The sequence below is a fragment of the Corella eumyota genome, chromosome 5, assembly GCF_963082875.1.
Source record: "Corella eumyota chromosome 5, kaCorEumy4.1, whole genome shotgun sequence".
In the NCBI taxonomy this organism is placed as follows: Eukaryota; Metazoa; Chordata; class Ascidiacea; order Phlebobranchia; family Corellidae; genus Corella; species Corella eumyota.
Genome location: NC_137494.1, coordinates 1741251 through 1764825, shown reverse-complemented (window position 1 = coordinate 1764825; position 23575 = coordinate 1741251). Strand labels below are relative to the sequence as shown.

At 32.0% G+C, this 23575-nt stretch overlaps 3 protein-coding genes across 3 annotated transcripts; all 3 read right to left on the bottom strand.

The window, feature by feature from the left end:
- Positions 1–1479: 1479 nt before the first annotated feature.
- On the bottom strand, positions 1480–7968 carry LOC145752557 (short transient receptor potential channel 4-like). Its single transcript, XM_082568861.1, has 12 exons — positions 7818–7968; positions 7209–7352; positions 6934–7063; positions 5924–6038; positions 5226–5435; positions 4934–5044; positions 4654–4797; positions 4071–4229; positions 3507–3654; positions 2935–3048; positions 2631–2799; positions 1480–2308 (listed from the first exon to the last, which is right to left on the bottom strand). Exons 1-12 carry the CDS (start codon positions 7966–7968, stop codon positions 1480–1482), a joined length of 2424 nt encoding a protein of 807 aa, XP_082424987.1.
- Positions 7969–8374: 406 nt separating this feature from the next.
- On the bottom strand, positions 8375–14973 carry LOC145752472 (transient receptor potential-gamma protein-like). The gene is made up of 12 exons (XM_082568767.1): positions 14598–14973; positions 14247–14450; positions 13597–13762; positions 12762–12963; positions 12464–12673; positions 12032–12142; positions 11578–11721; positions 11300–11458; positions 10732–10879; positions 10242–10355; positions 9643–9811; positions 8375–9454 (listed from the first exon to the last, which is right to left on the bottom strand). Exons 1-12 carry the CDS (start codon positions 14944–14946, stop codon positions 8548–8550), a joined length of 2883 nt encoding a protein of 960 aa, XP_082424893.1. The 5' UTR covers positions 14947–14973; the 3' UTR covers positions 8375–8547.
- Positions 14974–15909: 936 nt separating this feature from the next.
- On the bottom strand, positions 15910–23166 carry LOC145752556 (short transient receptor potential channel 4-like). The gene is made up of 13 exons (XM_082568860.1): positions 22971–23166; positions 22440–22637; positions 22183–22315; positions 21775–21976; positions 21463–21672; positions 21195–21349; positions 20850–21009; positions 20637–20720; positions 18271–18421; positions 18063–18176; positions 17616–17784; positions 16475–17280; positions 15910–15983 (listed from the first exon to the last, which is right to left on the bottom strand). The coding sequence occupies exons 1-13, from the start codon at positions 23164–23166 to the stop codon at positions 15910–15912; spliced, it is 2652 nt and encodes an 883-aa protein (XP_082424986.1).
- Between the last annotated feature and the right edge of the window lie 409 nt (positions 23167–23575).

The following is a 23575-nucleotide window of genomic DNA, read 5'->3' as shown; positions in this document are numbered from 1 at the left end:
AAAACTGTAACCAAAAAAATATATTATTTTTAATGTATTTTTTTTAAACACAAATTGAAGTAGTTTTTACTTGAGCATTTACCTGAGCCAACAAATGTTTATTTTGTTAAAAAAATTAATTGTTTTTTAAAAAATACTGGCCAGTCACCATTTGAAAACATATCATTTAAAGTTTCAATGGTCATATATATGAAAAGTATTTACTATACTTACGTTCTTGTGGGTTGCTTTATTCACCTTCTTCTCAACATTTTGGGAAATCCCCGACACCGATCTCAATTGCTCGACGTCAAGAAAAAAGATAACAAAAAGAAACAACAAATATATTCTTGTGACCCATTCCGTTCCTTTTAAAACCTATATACATACAGTAAAGTAAGTAAACTGCTTTAATAATAACTTCTTACATAAGAGTTTGCTTTAAGCTATTGAAATACAGGTAAGGCTTAATAAAAGATATGCTGTTACTTACCCCATGGTAGTAGTGTTTTTTCCTTTCTTTGGAGACATTTAAATACATTTAGAATCTAACATTTAAATACATTCAGTAATAGTTGTTTTTCAATTTTAGGAACAACCTTTAAACAATTAAGAATATTGTAATCTATACTTTATTTTTACTTACACATGGTTTCTTTCCACCAATAACCCTTTCTTTTGTTATTAAATATTTAAATATAAATCTTTGCTTATTTTACTATGATAATATTAAGGTAACTGTTCTTCTGGGAAAATTTACAAACAGCTATTTTGTCATCAGCGTTGATAATGATTTATAACAGATTACCGGATATCACGGTGTAAATAAATCAAAGTACATGCAATTACGCTGCATATGTTTGCAGTTGTAACTTGGTTGATAGTAGCTTAACCTAACCTTAACACTACTTGATCAATTTAACTTTCATAAATATATATTGATGATATTAACAATACTTGCAATGGTTTTATCAGTACTTTTAAATCGTTCATGCAGGGATATAAGTTATTCTGTTTTTAGGTATTTGTACAATTAAATATTCTGTTGTATTCTGTTTAATTTGCTCCATATATAGGTTCCTTGTTCGATCTGTTTAAGTTATGCATTTGACATCCCCGCTTTTTAATTTTATATTCTTTTACTGAATTCTATTTTATAAATCACAACATTTTTACAATTACATAGCCTTAGGGAATTTTTTACAAAATTATATTTCAATGTAGTCTAATTTTTTACTTGTGTTTTAAAATAGTTTAACGTAGATACCAGGCCAAACATAAATAATTAGCTTATTTTTATCGGTACATTTATTTAGCAATGCTACAAAAAGGCTGTTAGGCCATTAATTATTCATCAATATGTTGTTGTTAAATTATCATACAATATTGTGTTAATTTGATACATTTTAAAATGCTATATACAACGTTAATACATTTTAAACAGTTATATATACAATATAAAAGAGGGGCTTTAAGACAGAAAGAGTTGAATTAAAGTTTTTAAAGTTTGTATTTAACAGGTTGGCTAGATAGCAGTTGATTGAACTTGTATCTGTACACAAGTTTATTTAAAATTAAGCGGTATTTCCTTCGATCAGGTTTGGCCAGTTTCTTCAATGCCCATGTATAAAATCTTCGCAAAGCATCTCGAAACCTCGGAATAAGATTCATCGGAGGCGGAATGATCTGTTCAAGCCGAATGAAACGGATCCAGGAGGTTGCCTTGATAAATTCCCATTCGTTCTCTTCATTAGCACTTGTGTCTTCGTATGATTTAGACATCATCGCGATAAGCATGTTAAGTAGCACAATGATAGCTACCACGTGGTAGGAGCCTAGCAGAATACGGCCAACAGTTTCTGTGAAATTTCTTTTGCTGGTAAGAGAAAGTTGATCAAGATCGACATGTCCAAACAGAGCCCAAAATAGGCCGAGTAAAGAATAGAAAATGTTCCCAAATAAAGCAGGGCGATCTTCGCAGCTCGCAGTTACATTTTTTGCTTCACAGAGGCTAAGTTTGCCCTGATCAGTGCCATGGTACCAGTACAGCTCACTAAAACCTAAGGCGAATGCAACCATGATCATTAAGAATATTAAAAGGAATTGTAAGACGTTGAATATCATCTTTGACAGAGTGATCTGCAAAGGCCCAATGGTACGTTCCCCTCTAGTTATACCAAGCAGACGTAAAAACACAAACACGTAAGCCCAGGCAGCTAGTCCTTCGCCTATGATTCTAAATTCATAAGGATCCCATTCAGATCTTGGTATTAGTTCTGGGTTAGGGTAAGGACTTCTTGAGCTGTTGTAATACTTGTAGCTTAAAGCCCTGTAAAATATTTGCATAAAATCAATGGCACATTAAAAGCAAGACGGTACATCTATATATAATAGAGTTTAGTGGATAATACATATGTATAGATGTCCAATTTATAGGCCAAAAAATTAAAACACTGCCGTTAGTTCTGCGCTGCTAAATTACCATGTGCAAATATTAGTTGAAAGTTGCAACCATATTGCGACAATTATAATCTCAACTATAGGCAGGCTATACGACTAGTCTTTCTTATATTAATATTGTACCAGTAAAATGCAAATTTCGATATTTAAACCTATGTTATATGATTTGAAATATATTAAAATCATTTTACCTTAAAACAATACCAACTCCAAACAAAAAAAGTTGAGCAATATCGTTCCAATTCCATAAATCAGCAAAATATTTGTGGATTCCTCGGTTAAAAACTTCATCTATTTCTTGCCATGCTTTGCCCAAAATCCAAATAAAAATCAACCATTCGACGATAGTAGGTTTCGTCCCTTTTCAGTTCAACAAATTAAAGTAAATTTTACAAATATATTTGGTTATTAAAGATATGTTTTACAACAAAGTAATAATAAAATGTTATTACATGGATCTTAACATTAAGCTTTGATTTAAGTTGTAATTTTTACCAAGTGCACTGCTTTCAATCGTTTTCGTTGAAATGTTGAATATCAATAAGCCGATGAAGGTAAGGTCAGACACAAGGTGGCAGTCGAAACATAATGTTGGAGCAGTTATCAACCCTTGAAAATATAAATTTTAGCAAGTTTGTCTAACATACCGATTTTACAAGCCTATTTAGTCTAGACAATGCGTGAAAATAATAAAAAAAATTTAAATTTCTTATACAATAACTTTGTCAAATCGAGTTTTTTTACATTAAAAATTAGGCAAACATTTTTTTGTTACTAATATTGAATTTTAATAAACGCAATGTTTACAATTTATAGATTTTATTTTTAACAAACTTGTATTTTTTTTCATATCACCTTAATGTAATAGGTTTTATATTTTTTATTGGGTAAGGGTGTGCTATTAGGCTGTGTTTAAGCTATCCGTAAATGCCGGGCTCAAGGACGAATAGTGTGGCGTTGGTGCGGCTCGAACACAAAACCTTTTGGCTCGTAGTCCGACGCCATGACCGGTTCACCGGACTACACATTTGTTTTATAGTTGTATCAAAATATTGAACAACACTTACTCCCTCCTTTGGTATGAGGAAAAAGAATATGAAGTAACGATAACAGAGGATACATCACACCGATTAAGATTCGTAAAACCATGCGCGTACCTTTTGAACAATTGCGCAGGCTTGTAGCATACCCATACCACATTTTTGCAATTGAAAGCTGTAAAAAAACACCTTTATTGTTATCTATTGATTTTAAAGTTTTTTTAACAGTTTTTTAAGTTTTATTTAAATAGCATTAGTAAATACATCGCAACGGATACATTTCTTTAATATTAAGTCGTATTGGTTATTTAATATTTTTTAAGGATTAAACAACCTATATGGTAAGACTTAATGGGCTAAACATAACGTAACATATTTTACCTAAACCCAGTCTAAATTGATTTATGCAATTTGTTATATTATTATTTTTAAGTTTTATATTTTTTTTAAATTTTCCAATGTTGCAACTTAAAACAGGTCTTGATTTGCATTTGAGGCATACTTTTTCTTTTTAAGCACGACGTTACAGTAAAAAAGAACGAAAATAAAGGGCACCTAAGCAATAACATTTTAAATAAAACAATATTGTACCTGTACATTTTGATGGGAAGCAAAATTGATAAGCCGAAGATCACAAGCATTGTCCAGAAGTTCAAATCGTGATTTCGCTTCGTCTCTTGTTAGAGGTTCGCTCAGGTTGTTTTTAACTTCAAATTCAAACAGTTCAGCTAATTCGTCAGAGCTCCGAACCTATTAACAACAGCACGTGGCGAATTTAATAATTTAGATTGCAACTTTTATAGTGGTTGGTCGTGTTTTGAAGGCTAATTCCTTCCAAAATAAACACTAAATTAACGTTAAGTCAGAACCCATGTTTATTGGACGGCGTCCGTTCAAAAGGACGAAATTTCTGTGTTTTTAAATCTAACATTTGTACTTAATATAAAGCATAAATGAATAGTTTAGGGTATGAGGCAATACCAGAAAAACCAGTTTAAAGTTTTTATGCGAAAAGAGTTGTCGAATATAAAGCGCAAATTCGATAAACAAGTTATATATTGAAAGCCTAACTATTACTACGTAGTTACCAAACTTTTTGGCATTTTGATAATAAAAATATCTCTTTAATAAATATTAATTTAAAAGTATTGCAAATAATTTTTTATAAAGTTACTTGGTCAAGCAAGGAACACATGTAATTTTCCAGTTGATTTTGTATTTCTGTATAAAAAGCATGATGCTCTGTCTCTTTGTAAGCGTGGTCTCGTGCCAACTTAATATGCTTCATACAATATTCCATTGGATCAACGCCAGTTTTCTAAAGAGAAAAAATTGTAAGTTCTAACACATTTAACATTATGACATTCAACTATGGTATAATGAAGGACTATTCATTCTGTCGTTTTTAGTATATGTACTTAATGTTTTGTTAATTTTAGTTATTGATTTATTACCAGATGCATTAATGTAATGTAAGCAGGACTTGTTTTGGCTTTGAGATACATTTTTCTTTCTTGTGCAGATTCCCAAGCATTGTCAATACCATCTTCCCAACTTTTAGCTTTCTGAATTTAACAATAACGTACCTCAAGTAATAAAAGGCTAAGCCTAAATAAAATCTTTTAATTTGGCAACTTACTAAAAAATATAATTAGTGGCTGTTGTTGTAAAGAAAAGGAAAAGAGTTACAAAGGGAAAAATATAAAGGGTTGTATAGAGGTTAAAGCCGTTAATAGATAAATGTACCTTTAACGAATGACCGTTTTCACACAGAAATTCAAGAATTTCATAGTTGTTATGGTAACCAGCCAACAAAATTGGAGTGATTTGGCAAGGAAAGTGATATGCATTAATGCTTGCCTTCATATCAATCGATTTATTGTGTTTTATGATTACTTGTACGCCAGGCAAATAACCGATTTGAATTGCATAAAACAAACTGTCAAGAATTGGCACCTTTCACAAAAAAATTCATCATTATTCGAGTAAAATGCTTCAGTTGATAGCTTTATAAATATAGATAATATTGGTAAAAACACTTGCTACAACACAAATGAGGTCGTGGGTTCAATCCCCACTGATCTCATGCTGTAGCCCCCTTAAATAAAATAAACGGTATGAACTCATGCTGAGCCAGCACTTAATCAGCAGCATAATTACTGGGCAATTATGATTTATATTATCCCAAACTGCTAAAGACAACTCGAGACTGGGTCGCGATGTTTAAGTCGCGCATTCGACTTTCCCACATCGAGGATAAAAATATATACAAAAAAAATGTTAAATTATTTTTTATTTATGCAATAAGGTTTTGAAAATTATAGGTGAGACGTTACGAAACAAAATAATTAACCTACCCCATTTGTTAATAAGACATCACACATTTCTATGTCTTGGTTATCCAAAGCTAGTTTAAGAGCTCGTTTACCATGTTAGTTTTTTGCCTCCTTATTCAAAACAAATGTTTTATCCAATTCCAGAAGTGAAAACAGAGCAGTGACGTCACGGACATTTTTATTTTGAACAGATTTCAGATAAAAATCATCTGCAACGCCAGGCCTGTTATAAAAACGAAAATGTTTTAAGTACACGAATGTTGCAAATATATCGGCAGCGTGGGTTTAGTGGTCCGAACATTCGGCTGTACTACGCGAGGCCCTAGGTTTGATTCTTGCTGGGCACTATAAACGGTATAAACTTCTGCTGAGCATGCACTTATTCAGCAACTTAAATATCGTTCAATTATAATCTATAATATCCCTAACTGCGAAAGGTAACTTAAGACTAGATCAGGGTAACTAATGCTATTTTATGTTTAAGTCGTATGTAGACCTTTACACATTAAGAATAAAAATATATAAAAAATATATATTTACTTAATTCAAAATTAAAAAACAGGGTATAATTTTGAATTTATTAAAAGTAGACCGTTGGAATTTTCTTGCAAACGTGAAAGAATTTAAAATATTTTACGTGGGTAGGTTAAAAAGAAGTTACCCTCGTATTTAAGCAACCCATGCGTGCCCCTCTTAAAAAATGGGGTTGACAAGCATTGAATAAAAAACGAACAAAGGATTTGGTGAAAATATGTCAAAAATGCAAAATTCATTTTACTTTAAAACTTCTCCCCCGCAAATTTTTTGTTTTTTTCCCGCAAAACGTGGGCGTGAAATTACCCTTTTAGTCTTTAAGGGTTTTTCCAAACGTTATGCTAAGTTATGCAGAGCGCAAAAACAAGCGCTTTGCAGGCATTACGTAATGTTAGAGCTATTTTGGGCTGTAAACAACACTGTTATAGTGTTTACCTATATCACTTTGTAGTTTTATTGTTAATGAATTTATAATTAAACTCTTGAAAAAACCTAACACTTATAATAATTTATGAGTAGAAATGTACGGAAATCACAATTACTAATTTAAATAAATTTTAACAAAAGTTAATTGATATATTTACGGGTTAGACTTTTCCAATTCTTTTCGAATTTTCCATCCCGCTTTAGCTTGATCGGAAGCATTTTTGTTCGATAATATTTTCCTTGGGTCGTTATGGGTAGTCTTTGACCGATCTCTAAATGCGTTTGCGCCTTAATAAAATAAAAAATTAATTTACTGGCAATAAACTCAAGTTCAATTTGAAAAAGTTTATCTAATAGTTTAAATTTATAGAAAATATTTTTTGTAAACAGAATATATCACTGCACACTATTTAAATTAACTTACAATTATTACCATCTTCTGCTTCGTTTAAATTCGCCCTTAATTTCGATCTCGGTTTTACGTCACTAAAAATGATGTCACTAATATTTGAATTGCTTTTTCGGTCAGAGAATTCACATAATTCACACACCGAAGACATAGAAGAACTGCGAAGACCTAATAAACAATATAGATCTAATAAAACAAATTTAACCGGCAGCGTGGTGTGGTAGAGACACTTGCTACACCTAATGAGATCGTGGGTTCGATTTCTACTGCCTTCATGCTATAGCGCTCCTGAGTAAGGCGCTATAAATGGCAGAACTCCTTCTGAGCCAGCACTAAATAATCAGCATAATTATCGGGCAATTATAATCTATAATATCCCAAACTGCCACAGCCAACCAAGACAAGGTCGGGTAACAATTGTTTCTCTTTGTTTAGGTCGCGCATTTGACCTTCTCACATCGAGGATAAAGATATATACATAAAAAATAAATAAAGCCCAAAAATGTATTAGATTATAGTACAACATTAGCGATAAGTTTTCCAATTTTTTTCTTACATATTCATGTCCAAAAAATTAATTTAGTTAAATCTTGATAATATTCTACATACAACTTCATTTGTTTAAATATTTACGTTTATTGAAATGATTTTGATCAATCGTTGTGACGTAATCATCCGTTAGATTCATATCGATACTGACGTCATCAGGAATAAAATTGTCTGTAGTTGGAGATTGATTTGTACTTAAGTCGAGAGGTAACATTTGCAAGTCATCAGAAAACATTATCGTTGTTTAAATTTGAATATCTGTTAGCGTGCACTTTAATAGATTATATTTTACTTGGTTTACTAAGCCACTAACTATTGCTTTGTTTCTATCTGTTGTAAGTTTTTTTTAACGAAACCTTACGTTTTATTGCAAATGCAGCAACGCATGAGAAAAACGGTAGGACCTTTATTTTTTGTTGTATTAGTAAAGTGTAAAAGTGTTGATATGGTCAAAACATTGACCTAAAAACACATATCTGCGCAACATAGGCCTAACTTAACCCACACAAAAATGTTCTGTTTTTTCTATAAACTCGTGTCTAAAGATTACTAAATTTAAGTTGTGAATTTAAATTTAATATTGTTTTTTGATATATCTTAATTTAAAACTTGAAACTATACGGGTTTTTGCAGGTGAAATTTGTACTACTTTTTTATTAACGATTTACAGAATAATTGCATTCTTACACAGAAAACAAGAAATGTTATGCATCAAAAATATTAGTAAACTACTTGTTAGGGAAAAATATCTATTAGAATGAACAACGTATTGTACGATACACCCTAATTGGCGATCAAACTATTTATAAGTATTTTAAAATTCATATTTAACAGGTTGATTTGAAAGTAGTTCTTTAAATTTATATCGGTTCACAAGTTTGTTCAATGTTTTGTTATAATCCGCTCTAGAAAGTCGATCCTTTTTTATATGGACACCATTTCTGTCATGTGATTTTCTGACGTCATATTCAATCTGCTGAATACAAGATGTTCTCTTCTTAAACCAGCCAATAAATCGGTACCAGTTTTCTTTGTATCTGTAGGGGTTTGGAAACAGGTTCATTGGCGGCGGTCTGATAACCTCACGTCGAATAAATCGAATCCATAAATTAGTTCGATGGAATTTCCATTCGTTTTCTTCATTAGAGCTCGTTTCTTCGTATGATTTAGACATCATCGCAATAAGCATGTTAAGTAGCACTATGATAGCTACCACGTGGTAGGAGGCTAACAATGCACGACCTACGACTTCTGTAAAGTACTGACGACCGGTTAGGGATAATTGATCAAGTTCTATCTGACCAAAGAGAGCCCAAAATAAATCAAGCATCGAGTAAAATATGTTTCTGAATAAAATCGGCTTATCGTCGCAGTTTGCAGTTACATTTTTAGCCTCACAAAGGCTCATTTTGCCTTCATCTGTGCCGTAATACCAATATAACTCACTTAAGCCCAAACCAAATGAAAACATAATCATGACAAATATGGTTAAGAATTGTAAGACGTTGAATATCATCTTTGAGAGAGATATCTGCAGGGGCCCAATAATTCGGTCAGCTCTACTTATGCCTAGTACACGTAAAAATACAAATACGTAAGCCCATGCTGTTAACCCTTCTGATATTAATCTAAGTTCATAAGGTTGCCATTCTGATCGTGGTATAGTTTGTGGGGAAGGATAGGGGCTTTTTGAACTGTTGTAGTAACAAAAGCTTACGACTCTAAAATATTTGCATACAGTTAAATAAGATATTTTAAAATAAACATTTACTTTGTTTAAAACTTAAATTTCGATATCAAATTTAAAAATGTCGTAATTGAATAACTGAATTTACTTTAAACAATATAAAGTACGTTAATAATATGCAGAACTATTACGTGTTCTATTACGTATTACCATATAGGTTACCTTAATATAATAGCAACAGCGAACAATATCAGTTGGAAAATATCGTTATAGTTCCACCAATCCCCAAAATAGTTTTTCCCTCCCCTATTTGTTAGTTCTTCCATTTCCTGAACGGCTCGGCCTAAAATCCAAACGAATATCAACCATTCCACGATTGTAGGGGTCATTCCTTTAATTAAAATTCCTTTGGGTAACTTGATGTTAAAATGTTAATTTATGTAAGAACACTTGTAGTTTTTAACATATTTTTTGTCATTATTTGGCAAAGTTCTCATGCTGTAGCGTATTTGAGTAAGGCGCTATAAACGGCATGAACTCCTGCTGAGCCAGCACTTAATCAGCTCTATATAATATCCCAAACTGTCACAGGCAACTCGAGACTGGGTCGGAGTAACAGTTGTTACTCTATGTTTAAGTCCCGCAATCGACTTTTCCGCATCAAGGATAAATTATATCCAACAAAAAGTTTTTGACTTATACAACTTGGCATTATTTAGAAAAAAATTAAATTTAAATTTATTTATCGTTGTGTTAAAAAGCTGAAAATAAATACAATTTAAAAAAAGGGTAATTTACAAACAAATTTTCAGTTTTTATACCTAATGCACTGTTTTCAATGGTTTTTGTTGAAATGTTGAATATGAGAAGTCCAATAAAAGCAATGTCGGACATAATATGACAATCAAATGAAACGGTTGGAACAGTAATTAAGCCTGAAACAAAACAAAAAATAATACCTTAATTATGTACACATACTTTAGTATTTTGTTGTTTTTTACATTTATTTATCCTTGGTGAAGACAGGTTAACTTCACGACTAAACATAGAGTAGCATTATTTACCCAATCCAGCCTCGAGTTGCCATTGCCAGTTTAAAATATAATTGCCCAATAATTACGCTGCTAATTAGGTTTTAACCAAGTAGAATTTTATACTGCTTATAGTACCTTATTTCGGGGCGCTACAGAATTAAAGCAGTAGGGATCAAACCCAGAACCTCGTGTAGCGAATACAAGTGTTCTGGCCAATACATTATAGTGCCCGTTTCTGGTCTCAAATATAAATGTCACTAGTTTAATAACAACTTACTTCCTGCAAGGGTCTGTGGGGCTATAATGTAAAACAATGAGAATAGTGGATACATGAGCCCAACCAAGAAGCGAAGAAAACCTCTTCGAAATGCCGAACCCTTACGAAACATCGTTATATATCGGTACCGCATGTAGGCGAGAGAGAGCTATAAAAACAATTTAAAATTTAAGGATATCACCCGATATTAATGTATAACTGTCATGGCGTTGAATTTAGGCCTAAAAGTATCAGGTTCGAGCCGCACCAATACCACCCATTTGCCCTTGGAACCGGCGTTTATGGATTGCTTTAACATGTCACAACAGCACACCACACCCCTTTCCAATAAAAATACAAAAAAATGAAACCTTAAAGTGACTTAGATAAAAAAGGGCATTTCAAACTTTTCAAGTGTTCTGTCTTTAGATTATAAAACATTTGAAAAGTTTTAAAACTTTAAGGTTTCAGGTTTTTATCTAAAGAAATCTGTATTTAGATAAGTATTCTATATATCAAAAATCACTCAAATAATGCCTTCGAAGACAAACCCTTTCTATAAAAGTTAAATAACCTTTATTCATCTTACCTGTGCATTGTGATGTGAAACAAATTTAGTAAGTCGTTGTTGGCAGGCCCGGTCGAGAAGATGGAACCGGGATCTGATCTGGGATCGTGGTAAAGAACCATCCAAAATGTTGTTTATTTTAAACTCGAAAAGTTTTGCTAATTCTGTTGAACAGCGAACCTAAGTAATACAAAAACAGCCAGAAAATGAAAAATAAACTTCATAACATTTTATTATTCATATATTAAATTTACCTTTTTTGCATATATATATATATTATTATAGTTTAATGGTATTACTTGGTCTAATAACGAGCACATATATTCTTCCAGTTGTTTCGCAATTCCCTTATAATATTCACTAAACTCATGCTCTACATGCGAGTTTTTGCGAGCCATTTTAATATGTTCTATGCAATATTCCATTGGGTCTTTGTCCAATTTCTTAAAATATAAATTTAAAAAGGAAATAACGATTTTAAACTTGTTGAGAAAGCGTTTTAAAATAGTTTGGCATTAAAATGATACAGCCTTTAACACCAGAGCAAATACAGTTTACCTTTGATGCATTGGTTATATTGTAATATTCGCATTCTTACTAGTCGACAACAGTTTTCATTTTAATTTTCGTAATATGGTGGTAACTTGCAACTAATATTTGCCAACGATTATTTACATGCGCACTACAAAGGTAGTTTTGATCCACTTTGTAGGCTTATAAATTGACATATATAAAACTTATTTGTTAATTTACCTTGTGCATTAAAGTAATGTAAGCAGGACTTGAAGTTGCTTTAAAATACATTCTTCTTTCTTGCGCAGATTCCCACGCATCTTCAATTCCTTCTTCCCAAGTCGGAATGGGCTAAATTTAAAAAACAAATAATTATTAAAAAAAAAAATTGCTCATTCAAACCTTAATTGAAGAAATGTCATACTGATGTTTGTACAAGCAACTTTAAAAACATTTTTTGTTTAGTTAAAACGTAGAATTTGAAAATTTAAACATGTTATTTGCTGTTATAATATAAGCATTACTGCTAAATTTTTCCAGGGAAAATTGTATATATGCGTGCAAGACCCAAATCCTTATGTTTAAGGTAATAACAGGTTTAGGGAAAACGTAACAAAGGCAAAAAACCTTTAGGATTGAATGGGGATTAAACTATTGTATAGAAAGATGTACCTCGAACGAATGACCGTTGTCCAACAGACATTCCAGAATTTCGTAATTGTTATGGTAACCCGCTAAAAGAATTGGTGTCATTCGACAAGGAAAATGATAGTCGGTTAGTTTTGCTTTCATTTTCTCTGACTTTTTATGCTTTATAATCACCTCTACGCCAGGTAAAAACCCGATTTGAATTGCATAGAACAAACAGTCTTGTATTTCGACCTAAAATATACCATTTTAAGTAGATTATAAAATAATATACCTTGGTTTGTATTGACATAACTAATATAAATTTAAATAACCTTCTTACCCCATTTGTTAATAAGACATCACACATTTCTATGTCTTTGTTATCCAAGGCCAGTTTAAGAGCTCGTTTACCATGTTGGTTTTTTGCCTCCTTATTCAAAACAATCGATTTATCAAACTGCAGAAGTGAAAACAGAGCAGTGATGTCACGGACATGGTGATTTTGAACTGATTCTAAATAGAATGCATCGGCATTCCCCGGCCTGCAAAAAAATGTGATTAAAAATTCCAAAATTTTATTTACTGGTTTATTTTACTACATGGCGCGAGTAAAATATGCTGAATTTCGTATAACTAAAGGGAATTTCCAAGCGAAGGGCAAGTTAAGTGTAAGAATTACTCAGTTCTCCTTTTCTTAATACCTTTAACCTGTGGGCGGTTTCTATAACATTAACAGGAACTTAAATTAGGTTTACCAATTACGTATTTAACTAAGTTAAAATAAATTATCATTTAAACAAGTTTACAAAAAAAACTATTATGCCACCAATTAAATAATAACAGCTCTTGAAAAAAAAATTTGAACAGGCAGCGTGGTGTAGGGACAGAACACTTGGCTTAACCACATGTGGTCCTGGATTCAATCCCCACTGCTCTCATGCTGTAACGCCTTTGAGTAAGACGCTAAAAACGGTAATAACTTTTGCTGAGCCAGCATTTAATCAGCAGTTTAATTGTCAGGTAATTATAATCTATAATATCCCAAACTGCCACAGGCAACTCAAGACTGGGTCGGAGTAACTGATGTTACTTTATGTTTAGGTCGTGAAGTCGACCTTCCCACATCGAGAATAAATAAAATGAAGGAAAGCTAAAATTATAACTACATGACTTACGGATTTGCTTCTTGTATTGCTTGTCTAACTTTCCATCCTGCTTTAATTTGATCCGAAGCATCTTTTGTCATCTCATTCTTATGTTTGATTAATTTCTTCGTCTCCCATTCCGAAGCTGGACTTTCAAACGAAGTTTTGTATTGCCGATTGGGCTGATTTCTTACCACTTTAAATCAATTAAAATGTTATTAATTAGCAACTTTGTTTTCATGGAGGGGGGGGGGGCAAATACGTTGGTGTATTAAATTAGAACTTTAAATATAAAATTGTAATCATTTGTAATTTCAAGCCATTTGAAAATTTAGAATCGTGAAAATAATAAGATGCGAAAATTGTAAAAGTACCAAGGACAATATGCATTTAACATATTTATAAAATTAAATTAACCTTTTATTACAGAGCTAAGTTGTAAATCGAATTTAGGACATTTTTAAGAGTGTATGGGGAAAAATTTGGCAAAGTAAAGTTAATTTAACTTGAGTTTATATCTAATGCGATGCAGCGGGAAATTGTTGATGGGACCCCGACCAATGATATGTTTTGGTACCATGGTGATATTTGGCTGCTGTGGACTTGGGTTTCTTTACGCTTAAATACCGTTAAGTACATATGATTCGGTAATATTAATAAAACAAATAAGAATGTGTTACCGAGCCCAGCAGTTGATGTTGTTCTGCCTCTTGGTTTTTCCTCGTTAAAGTTAACTTGACTCGTTTTCAGCACTTTTCCTGCCTCGAGCCTAGTTGGAAGAACTATTTTATCAACGGGCTTAACAATCGAATATTCATACTCGTTGTGGGGGTCAAATAATGACGCACAAGATTTAATTGATGACGTAGATGAACGTCGAACACCTAGAACGATTTGTATAATTTATTATAAACTAGATTGCTATAATTTTTGTGTAACTTATGACCTTATTAAACTTAAGACACTTGTAAGGTTTAGAAAACATTTTTTATCTTAACCTTTGGTTACAATTTAGGAATTTTTTATTTTACGTTGGTCCAAATGTTTTTGGTCGATCGCGTATTCCTGAGTTGATCTTGTTTTCGTCAGCGCCATCGACATGTCGTCATCACTCGTTTCGTCATCACTCGTTTCGTCATCATTTGTTGCGTTATCCGATGACAACATGGGTTTATAATCGAGAAGTTTTGCATCGACTTCGGTGATAACGTCGTCACTGGCCTCCGTTGTGACGTCATCTTTGTCCTTTATTGTGACGTCGTTATTTTGGCTAATTGTGACGTCATCTTTGCTATTTATTGAGACGTCGTCAATGCCCTCGATCACAATGGAAACATTTTGTAGTGGTATTTCTTCAGGGCTTTTTCCCTTAGAAGCCATTGTTGTTTATTAAATTCTATTTTTTAGAATGTGTTCTGTTAAATAACAACCAAAAATCGTTGTATTAAAAAATGCAGAACTTAACCTTTGCTCTCTTGGGTTTAAAAGCCTTAAATATTTTACACCGTGTTAACTTTAAAGCCCCTAAATAATTTCCTGACCTTATGTTTTTGTGTGGTACTACTTTGTTTATACAGTGTATATAAAAACTTCACATTTTAAGCCGTTAGTAATTTTAAGCTGTCGTTATTTTGAGAAAACGCTTATGGTTCAAACAACTGTTTGAATTTGCAGGCAATTCAAATTACCGTTTTTTTTTTGCTTTTATTGTGAGCGTAATGCATTTTAAATTTTAACGCTTGATAGCCTACCTATGTGAATACTTTATTTAGATTTATTCAACCTGGCTATCCTACGTTTCATTATGAATATTAGTTAAAGCAAGTTAAAACCTACACTTTAGAATAGCAATAAAGTTTATTTTGCTTGGGCTTTAACTCTATATTTGTTAAGTTTGTGTTTGCTTGAAATATCGTTTAAGAAATACCTAACTACCGTAACAAAATATAATAAAAACGTTTCTATAGCTCCAACTAATTGCCACGAAAAACTTAATTATTTTCTCTGACACAAAAAATGTTAAACTATAACCCCTTTGGGCAGGTTATTTTAGAATTTTAACTAAGATTACTACGTGAACCGATGCGAAACCGACGGCCTATTTTTTATAAGGTTTGTTGGTCTAGCCTGATCTAAGCATCGGGTTTAAATTCTCGCTGTATTTATGGTCAAGAATTCAGTTTGTGCGAAAAAAAGTGTTGGTGTTATTTAATACTTGGCGCTATTCGAAACTGTATTGACATGCTCTTAGTCATTTCGATGTGAATAGATTACTCGGTTTTTTATTTAAAGTGGGGTTTTCCAATATTTAAAGTGTGTACGCGACAGAAAAATGTTTTTGTTTCAAAGTTTGAATGAATTGCCGTTTATTTCCGATTTAAATATAAGCAATTGTAACAAAGATTTATTTTTGTTTGCTAAAAAAAAATAATTTTCGAATTTGTACAGTTTTATTTTTGTAATCAAAATTATAATTAAATACAGTGGCAGCTAAAACTTTAACATTACTGTTAAAAATTAACAAATATTTCACATTTATGCAATTTTTGTAACGTAATTTTCTGCCGAAACATGCAGAGTGTTAAATTATTACATTAACGAAAATAATTAACCACGTGCTTAACAAACTAACAAGCAGTAGTTTTACGTGATGATGCTCACAAATGTGCATTAAATGAAATTAAAAAAAAAAAATTTAGATGTGTATTTTCAATCCCAAATAATTAAAGTTATGATGTTAAATAAAGAAGAGTAGAAATGCAAGCAACCAAAATTATAGCATACTGCTTATAACGCACATGCGTATACAATAAACATTCACAATAGAATGTACACTTTGAATAGCTCAACGGCGAAATATAGTTTTAAAATTAATCTTTAACATGTTTAAAAAGTATTTGTTTATAACGCTTCACTAAAGCTTCTTGTGTATCGTAATATTCCTTTTCATGTAACTTCTCGTCGCGATTCTGCCGAGTACAAGTAGTTTTCTTTTTAAACCAAGCAACGAAACGCTTCAGGTTTTCTTTGTATCTCCATGGATTGGGAAGAAGATTCATGGGAGGGGGTATTAATGTCTCACGACGAATAAATCGAATCCATAAAGTAGTTCGATGAAATTTCCATTCGTTCTCTTCATTAGAGCTCGTTTCTTCGTATGATTTAGACATCATTGCAATAAGCATGTTAAGTAGCACTATGATAGCTACCACGTGGTAGGAGGCTAGCAACGCACGACCTATAACTTCTGTAAAAGAGTGGTGACTGTTTAAAGACAATTGATCAAGTTCTATTTGACCAAACAGAGCCCAAAACAGATCATGGAATGAGTAAACAATGTTTCCAAAAGGAACTGGACGATCGCAACTTCCAGTTATATTTTTTGCACCACAGGTACTAAGTTTGCCTTCATCTGTGCTGTAATACCAGTACATTTCACTTAAACCCATGCAAAATGAAAACATAATTAAACCAAAAATAGTTAAGAATTGTAAGACGTTAAAAAGCATTTTAGTCAGAGATATCTGCAAGGGCCCAATAATTCGGTCAGCTCTTAATATTCCCAGCAGACGTAGAAATACAAATACATAAGCCCATGCTGTTAACCCTTCTGATATAAGTCTAAGTTCATAAGGTTGCCATTCAGATCTTGGTATAGCACTGGGAACGGGATAGGGGCTTTTTGAACTGTTGTAGTATTCGTAGCTTATTGCCCTACACATTTTGTATATAGTTAATTAGGAACAATTTTTTTGACAAAATAATATTTATTAAATTAAATGAATGCAAGTATAGGGCAATTATAGTCTTTATAATATTCCAAACTGCCACAAGCAACTCGAGACTGGATCGGAGTAACTGATGTTACTCTATGTTAAGGTCGCGCATTCCACCTTCCCACATCGAGAATAAAGATATATACAAAAAAATGCCATATAAACTAAATATCTAACTTTCAGACTAATTATACAGAAATGCCTGCAATATGCCAAAATGTACCATTCTGGTTCAACAATATTCGTTATTTAACTTATTCTTGCACATTTTACCTTAATAAAATAGCTACAGTAAATAATAAAAGCTGTAGTATGTCGTTCCAATTCCATAAATCTCCTAAATAGTTGGCCCTTCCCCTATTTGTTATTTCTTGTATTTCTTGGACGATTCGGCCAAGTATCCAGACCATTATAAACCATTCTACAATTATAGGTTTTGTTCCTTAAATTCAAATTACTTTGGGTAATTTTTTTTAGGAAAGTTTTAGGTATATATGTTTTTTAAGATTTTGGCAAAGACCTACTTTAAAATTTCGGATCTCTATTACTTTCGCACGCCCGAATTTAACAAGGCGTTATAACCTAAGTATAGCAATTGTTCAACCAGACATTAAAAATTAGTTGAAATATGTTTCAATGAGTATAACTTAGTCCGCTTTACGAGTCAGATGTGTTAATGGGTAAACTTTTTAATTATAGTGAGAAGTATAGGTTAAATACCTAATGCGCTGTTTTCAATAGTTTTTGTGGAAATTTTAATTATGAGAAGTCCAATAAAAGCAATGTCCGACATAATATGACAATCAAACGAAACGGTTGGTACAGTAATTAAGCCTGAAACAAAAATATTAAATTTTTAGATAATAATGCATACCCTTATACCTTATTTATTTTTTCCTACACTAGTCAAATTTCAAAATTTACTTACCACCTATTGGTGTCTGTGGGGCTATAAGGTAAAACAATGAGAAAAGTGGGTACATGAGTCCAACCAAGAAACGAAGAAATCCACTTCTTCTTAAAACTGATCCTTTGAAAAATGTCACAATATATCGGTACCGCATGTAGGCGAGAGAGAGCTATATAAAGTATATTGGTTTTTATAACAGTTTGATCACAACGCTGTTTGTTCTTTGCATAGAATGTCTGGCAACGGCAATACGAATAAACAAATCTATTCAAGGTATTAAAATAAATGAAGACCGGCTTAAAGTATCGCTCTTAGCTGATGACACTTTGGTGTTTCTCAACGGTGACTCGGATGAATTTGATAAAGTCTTTGAAACTGTAAATCTTTTCGGGGACATCTCCGGGTGTAAGATGAACATAGAAAAATGCCAAGCCTTTTATATTGGCGCAAGTAGAAATAACCAAGATCATCCCTTCGCCTCCGCTGGCCTTCAATGGCCGTCGGAGAACATTAAATATTTGGGCGTTTGCATACCGATTTCCAAATACACTAGTGATAAACAATTCTTCAACTTAAACTTTAGCGAAACACTTAACAAAATTGCAAACATACTCCAAATCTGGTCCTCTCGGGGCCTTACTTTAATCGGAAAAACAACGATAATCAAAAGCCTAGTTATACCTACTTTAATATATAAACTTAGCGTTGTACCAGTGTTGCCACCAAAGGCTTTTTTGGCAAAATTAAAAAGAAAATTGTTTGTTTTTATTTGGGGTTCCAAATGGGAACGTGTGAAACGCGAAACACTACATCTTCATTATAAAGAGGGAGGAATTAATATGATTGATATAGAAAGTTACATCTTAGCCTTATACACACGTTGGGCAGCAAAACTCTTTGATAAGAACTTTAAGTCTCAATGGAAAAACATAGAAAGTGCGTCAGGAAACCTGCAAACAATTGCGAATGTGATGTGTTCCAAACTGATTTACAACCATAAAGACATAACGAGGATTTTACCGCTTCGTAACTTACGAACAACAGCACAACTATTAAAAATAATGTTACCACCTGACGATGTCGCCGAACCAATATTTCTTAATAAGACCACTAAATATCGAGGAAAATATCTCTTTAACCCCAACTGGCTACAACGTGGATTGACCGACCTCTCACAACTATATACAAACAATGGCGAACACATTGAATTTAGCGACCTAGTTTCAAAATATAACATTGGAAATACAAATGACGATTACATTTTTTATATAAAACTAAAATCCAAGCTACCCTATGTTGACGACTCTTATTTTAACAATAACACGCGCTCAGGTTTAAAATACATAGATGATATTTTACTTTTTCTTAAAACATACGGCGGTACAGTTAAGTCTATTTACAATTACCAATTAAATAATACAAAAACTCCGATTAAACAAAAATTAAAATGGCAATCTACTATTAACGACCCGAGTTTAAACGAACACGTATGGAAATCAGTCTATAAACTAACTGCGGACACAAGTTTGACGACTAGATTGCGATCTTTTCAAATTAAATTAAACCTTAGGGCCATAGTTACTAACGATGCTCTCTTTGCGTTTGGGGTGAAGACCACGCCTGTATGTTCCTTTTGTAAAGCCGAAAGTGAGACCATTTACCATATTTTTTGTAAATGCCCAGTAACCAACGTGTTCTGGGAAGATGCCATATCCTGGATTGCGGCCACATTAAGACTTCCTTTAATTATTTCTAACAGCGAACGTTTGTTTGGAGTGGTCTCGCATGATCACTCTCATTCGTTAATTAATTTATTATTATTATGCTCTAGATATATTGTTTATATTTGTAAATATGCTGAACGGACACCAACAATTAGGGAACTTATTTTTTTTGTAACCAACTTAAGAGATTGTGATTTGTATCGTTATAAAAAATTTAAAAAAATGGAAAAATTTTTTACAAAATGGTCAACTTTGCCTTAAACTATGTTTATGTTTGTATTTAGCTATTTAAAATTTTTAATATTTGTTTTTTGATATGTACTACTACGTGCTACGCTATTCTTTCCTGTCTTGTACTGTATGTCGAATAAAAAAACTTTTGCTAAAAAAAAAAAAAAAAAAAAAATAAATATAACAGTTTGATCTTATGGTACCCAGACTAAAAGATTTATAGTTGAGGCCGCACCAACGTCATTCTCTCTATTAGACGCGACATTTACGAGACGAATAGCGCAAAAACATTTACCCACTGCTCTTGTGTTGTAACGCCTTTAAGTAAATCCCTATAAACGGTATGAACTCCTCCTAAGCCAACACTAATTCAGCCTATAATATTTTAAGCTTTTACTATCTATAATTTTTTAAACTGCCAAAGGTAACTTGAGATTTGGGTTTATTGCCATCTGGAGTACTACTAGTTATATTAAACTCAAAAAGATGAGCTAATTCTTCCGACTCTTGTACCTAGAAGATAAGTATTTCATGAAAACAAACTCTGTTTATATATTGATAAATGGATACACAAATATATAAAAAAAAAAAATTTTAAATGGCTTATATTGTTTTTGTTAATCATCTGTTTAATGGTATTACCTGGTCTAATAACGAGCACATATATTCCTCCAGTTGTTTCGCAATTCCTTTATAATATTCACTAAACTCATGCTCTACGTACGATTGTTTTCGAGCAAGTTGAATTTGTTTTAAGCAGTATTCCATTTGATCTATTTCGGGATTCGTATGATTTTCAAAACTATTTTTGTTTTTGGTGCCTTTTCTTTTTTTAGTTTCAGCTTCTTTTTTAGACAAAATCTTGAAAACAAAAAAAATCAATTGATTTTAAACATAAACCCAGCATTTATTTTTGAATATATTTTAACAACAAAAGTGTTTTGTATATTTGTGGTCTTTTGACATAATTATATGCTAGGTTGGTACATTACTAGTATATTTGTAATTGGTTCAGTATTATCAGAGTTTACTTTAGGCATTAGAGTGATCCAAGCAGGACTTGATATAGCTTTAAAATACATTTTTCTTTCTTGTGCGGATTCCCATGCTCTTCCTAATCCGTTTTCCCAATCTTCTGGCTCCTAAATTGCATGAAATATAACTTAGTGGCAAAATCTTACACATAATTTTATAACTTGGAAAGTGTTTTGTTTCTCACAAAAACGTACGATAATATAAAATGAAAAAATTTTACTGTAACGAAATGACCGTTGTCCATCAGAAACTTTAGAATTTCGTAGTTGTTATGGTAACTCGCTAACAGAATTGGGGTCATTTGACAAGGAATATTAAATTCGGTTAGTTTTGCTTTCATTCCCACTGATTTTTTATGTTTTATGATCACCTCTACGCCAGGTAAAAACCCGATGTGAATTGCATAAAACAAACAGTTCTGTATTTCAACCTAAAACATAATAATTTAAGTAGAAGGTTACGAAACAAAATACGTTGGTTTGTATTGATGTAATTAATAAAAATATATATTTTTCTAAATAAACCTCTTTACCTCATTTGTTAATAAGACATCACACATTTCTATGTCTTGGTTATCCAAGGCTAGTTTAAGAGCTCGTTCACCATGTTGGTTTTCCGCCTCTTTATTCAAGTGAATAGATTCATCCAATTCCAGAAGTGAAAAGAGAGCAGTGACGTCACGTACATTTTTATTTTGAACCGACTTCAAATAAAAATCGTCTGCATTACCTGGCCTAATATAAAATAATATTCCGGTTTTAAAATTACGCTTTTAGAGTATGTTTACCAGCTCTTCTAATGTATTAACTTACATTTGGTAATAATACTGATTTTGGTATATTTAAAGAATTTTTTCAAGTTACTTCCCAATTCTTATATTGCGGAAAACATTGATAAACAACATTTAAAAAAATCTACAAAACAAGTGACTTATACTAACTGGTTTGCTTCTTGAATTTTGTGTCTGATTCTCCAGTGTGCTTCAGTTTGATCCTGAACATCTGTTGTCTTTCTATTTTTCTGTTCGACTAGATTTCCATTATTCATTCCTGAAACTGGCCGCTTCTTCAATTCTAGAAAAAAAATGTTTTTATAATGATTAAATAATCTTTACGTATAGCTTTTTGCGAAGTAATTTTTTTACAAATAGTAAAAACTTTTTATTAAAATATAAAAAAAATTGTAATAAGTATCTACCATGTGCAGGAGTAGATGTTGTTTTGCATCTTGGTTTCTCGTCATTGAGCGTAGTTTTATCAAATATTTTTTTTGTAACTTGGTTGGCGGATTGAACGATATTACCAACTGGGTTAACGTTAGGGTATTGATACTTGTTGTGTGAATCGAATAAAGAAGCAGGAGATTTAATTGGTAAAGTAGATAGACGTTGGGCTACTACTTATAATTTAAAAATATTAAAGAAATTATTATCGCGATAAATATTACTAAGGCTGTAATAAAGTAATTAACGAGACAAGCAAATATTGTTCTAAAATTTATTTGTTTGATGAGTATGCCTTGGTGTTTTTAACAAAGTAAACACTGTTAGGGGTTGGAAAAACCCGACATCGTTAAACTGCCAATACACATTAATTATATATTATTAACCTAAACCGTTACATGTAAAATTTATGCATTAAGTTCTTGGCATTAATAAAAATATTGAAAAATAAAAAATGAAATTTATTAATTTTAAAAAAGCAATCAAAAAAAAGTAAAAAAATTTACATTGGTCCAATTGTTTTTGGTCGATCTCATATTCCTGAGGTGTTCCTGTTTTTGTAAGCTTCAACAAATCAACATCACCCGTTTTGTTGATGATTACGTCACTATTGCTATCTATTGTGACGTCATCATTACTCTCGATCGTCACGGAAACATTGTCTAATGTTATACTTTTGGTGGATTCTCGTTGAAGAGCCATTATTGTGAATTAAAGTATTTTTTTAATTTGACAATTGTGTTAAATAACAATCTGTTATCATTGTACTTCAAATATATGCAAAATTTAAGCATTGCCTGGTAGAAAATTTTGCACTTCACACGCATCTTAATGCGATCTATTCACTTAATATTTGATTTATTTGAAACTGATTTTTATAAAGTACTGAAAACCTGTTTGCATTTATCGCCATCAACAAGCTCCTTTTTAATAACTATACACTAAGTTAATGTTTGCAATTGAGACTTTTTTATTTTGCGCCTTTGAGTATATTGTCACATAAATTTTATTCTTTGCCAAGCCTTTTGTTTTTATAGTTTTGACAATATTTACTAGCTGTTAATGGCGTTAGTTTAACGCCTGATTTTATGTATTTAGAGTAAAATTTTGT

What these genes read in the sequence shown, in the direction of transcription:
- LOC145752472 (XM_082568767.1), bottom strand. Translation starts at nt 14,946, where the DNA reads ATGGCTTCTAAGGGAAAAAGCCCTGAAGAAATACCACTACAAAATGTT. An exon ending in ATGTCTTATTAACAAATGGG is followed by an intron (nt 12,674 to 12,761) that starts GTAAGAAGGTTA and finishes GGTATATTTTAG; the next exon opens with GTCGAAATACAAGACTGTTT. An exon ending in TTTCACATCACAATGCACAG is followed by an intron (nt 10,880 to 11,299) that starts GTAAGATGAATA and finishes TTGTTTTTATAG; the next exon opens with CTCTCTCTCGCCTACATGCG.
- LOC145752556 (XM_082568860.1), bottom strand. Translation starts at nt 23,166, where the DNA reads ATGGCTCTTCAACGAGAATCCACCAAAAGTATAACATTAGACAATGTT. An exon ending in AAAATTCAAGAAGCAAACCA is followed by an intron (nt 21,977 to 22,182) that starts GTTAGTATAAGT and finishes ATTTTATATTAG; the next exon opens with GCCAGGTAATGCAGACGATT. An exon ending in TGTGCTCGTTATTAGACCAG is followed by an intron (nt 20,721 to 20,849) that starts GTAATACCATTA and finishes CTTATCTTCTAG; the next exon opens with GTACAAGAGTCGGAAGAATT.
- LOC145752557 (XM_082568861.1), bottom strand. Translation starts at nt 7,968, where the DNA reads ATGTTTTCTGATGACTTGCAAATGTTACCTCTCGACTTAAGTACAAAT. An exon ending in TGTGTTCCTTGCTTGACCAA is followed by an intron (nt 4,230 to 4,653) that starts GTAACTTTATAA and finishes TGTTGTTAATAG; the next exon opens with GTTCGGAGCTCTGACGAATT. An exon ending in CTTCCCATCAAAATGTACAG is followed by an intron (nt 3,655 to 4,070) that starts GTACAATATTGT and finishes GTTTTTTTACAG; the next exon opens with CTTTCAATTGCAAAAATGTG.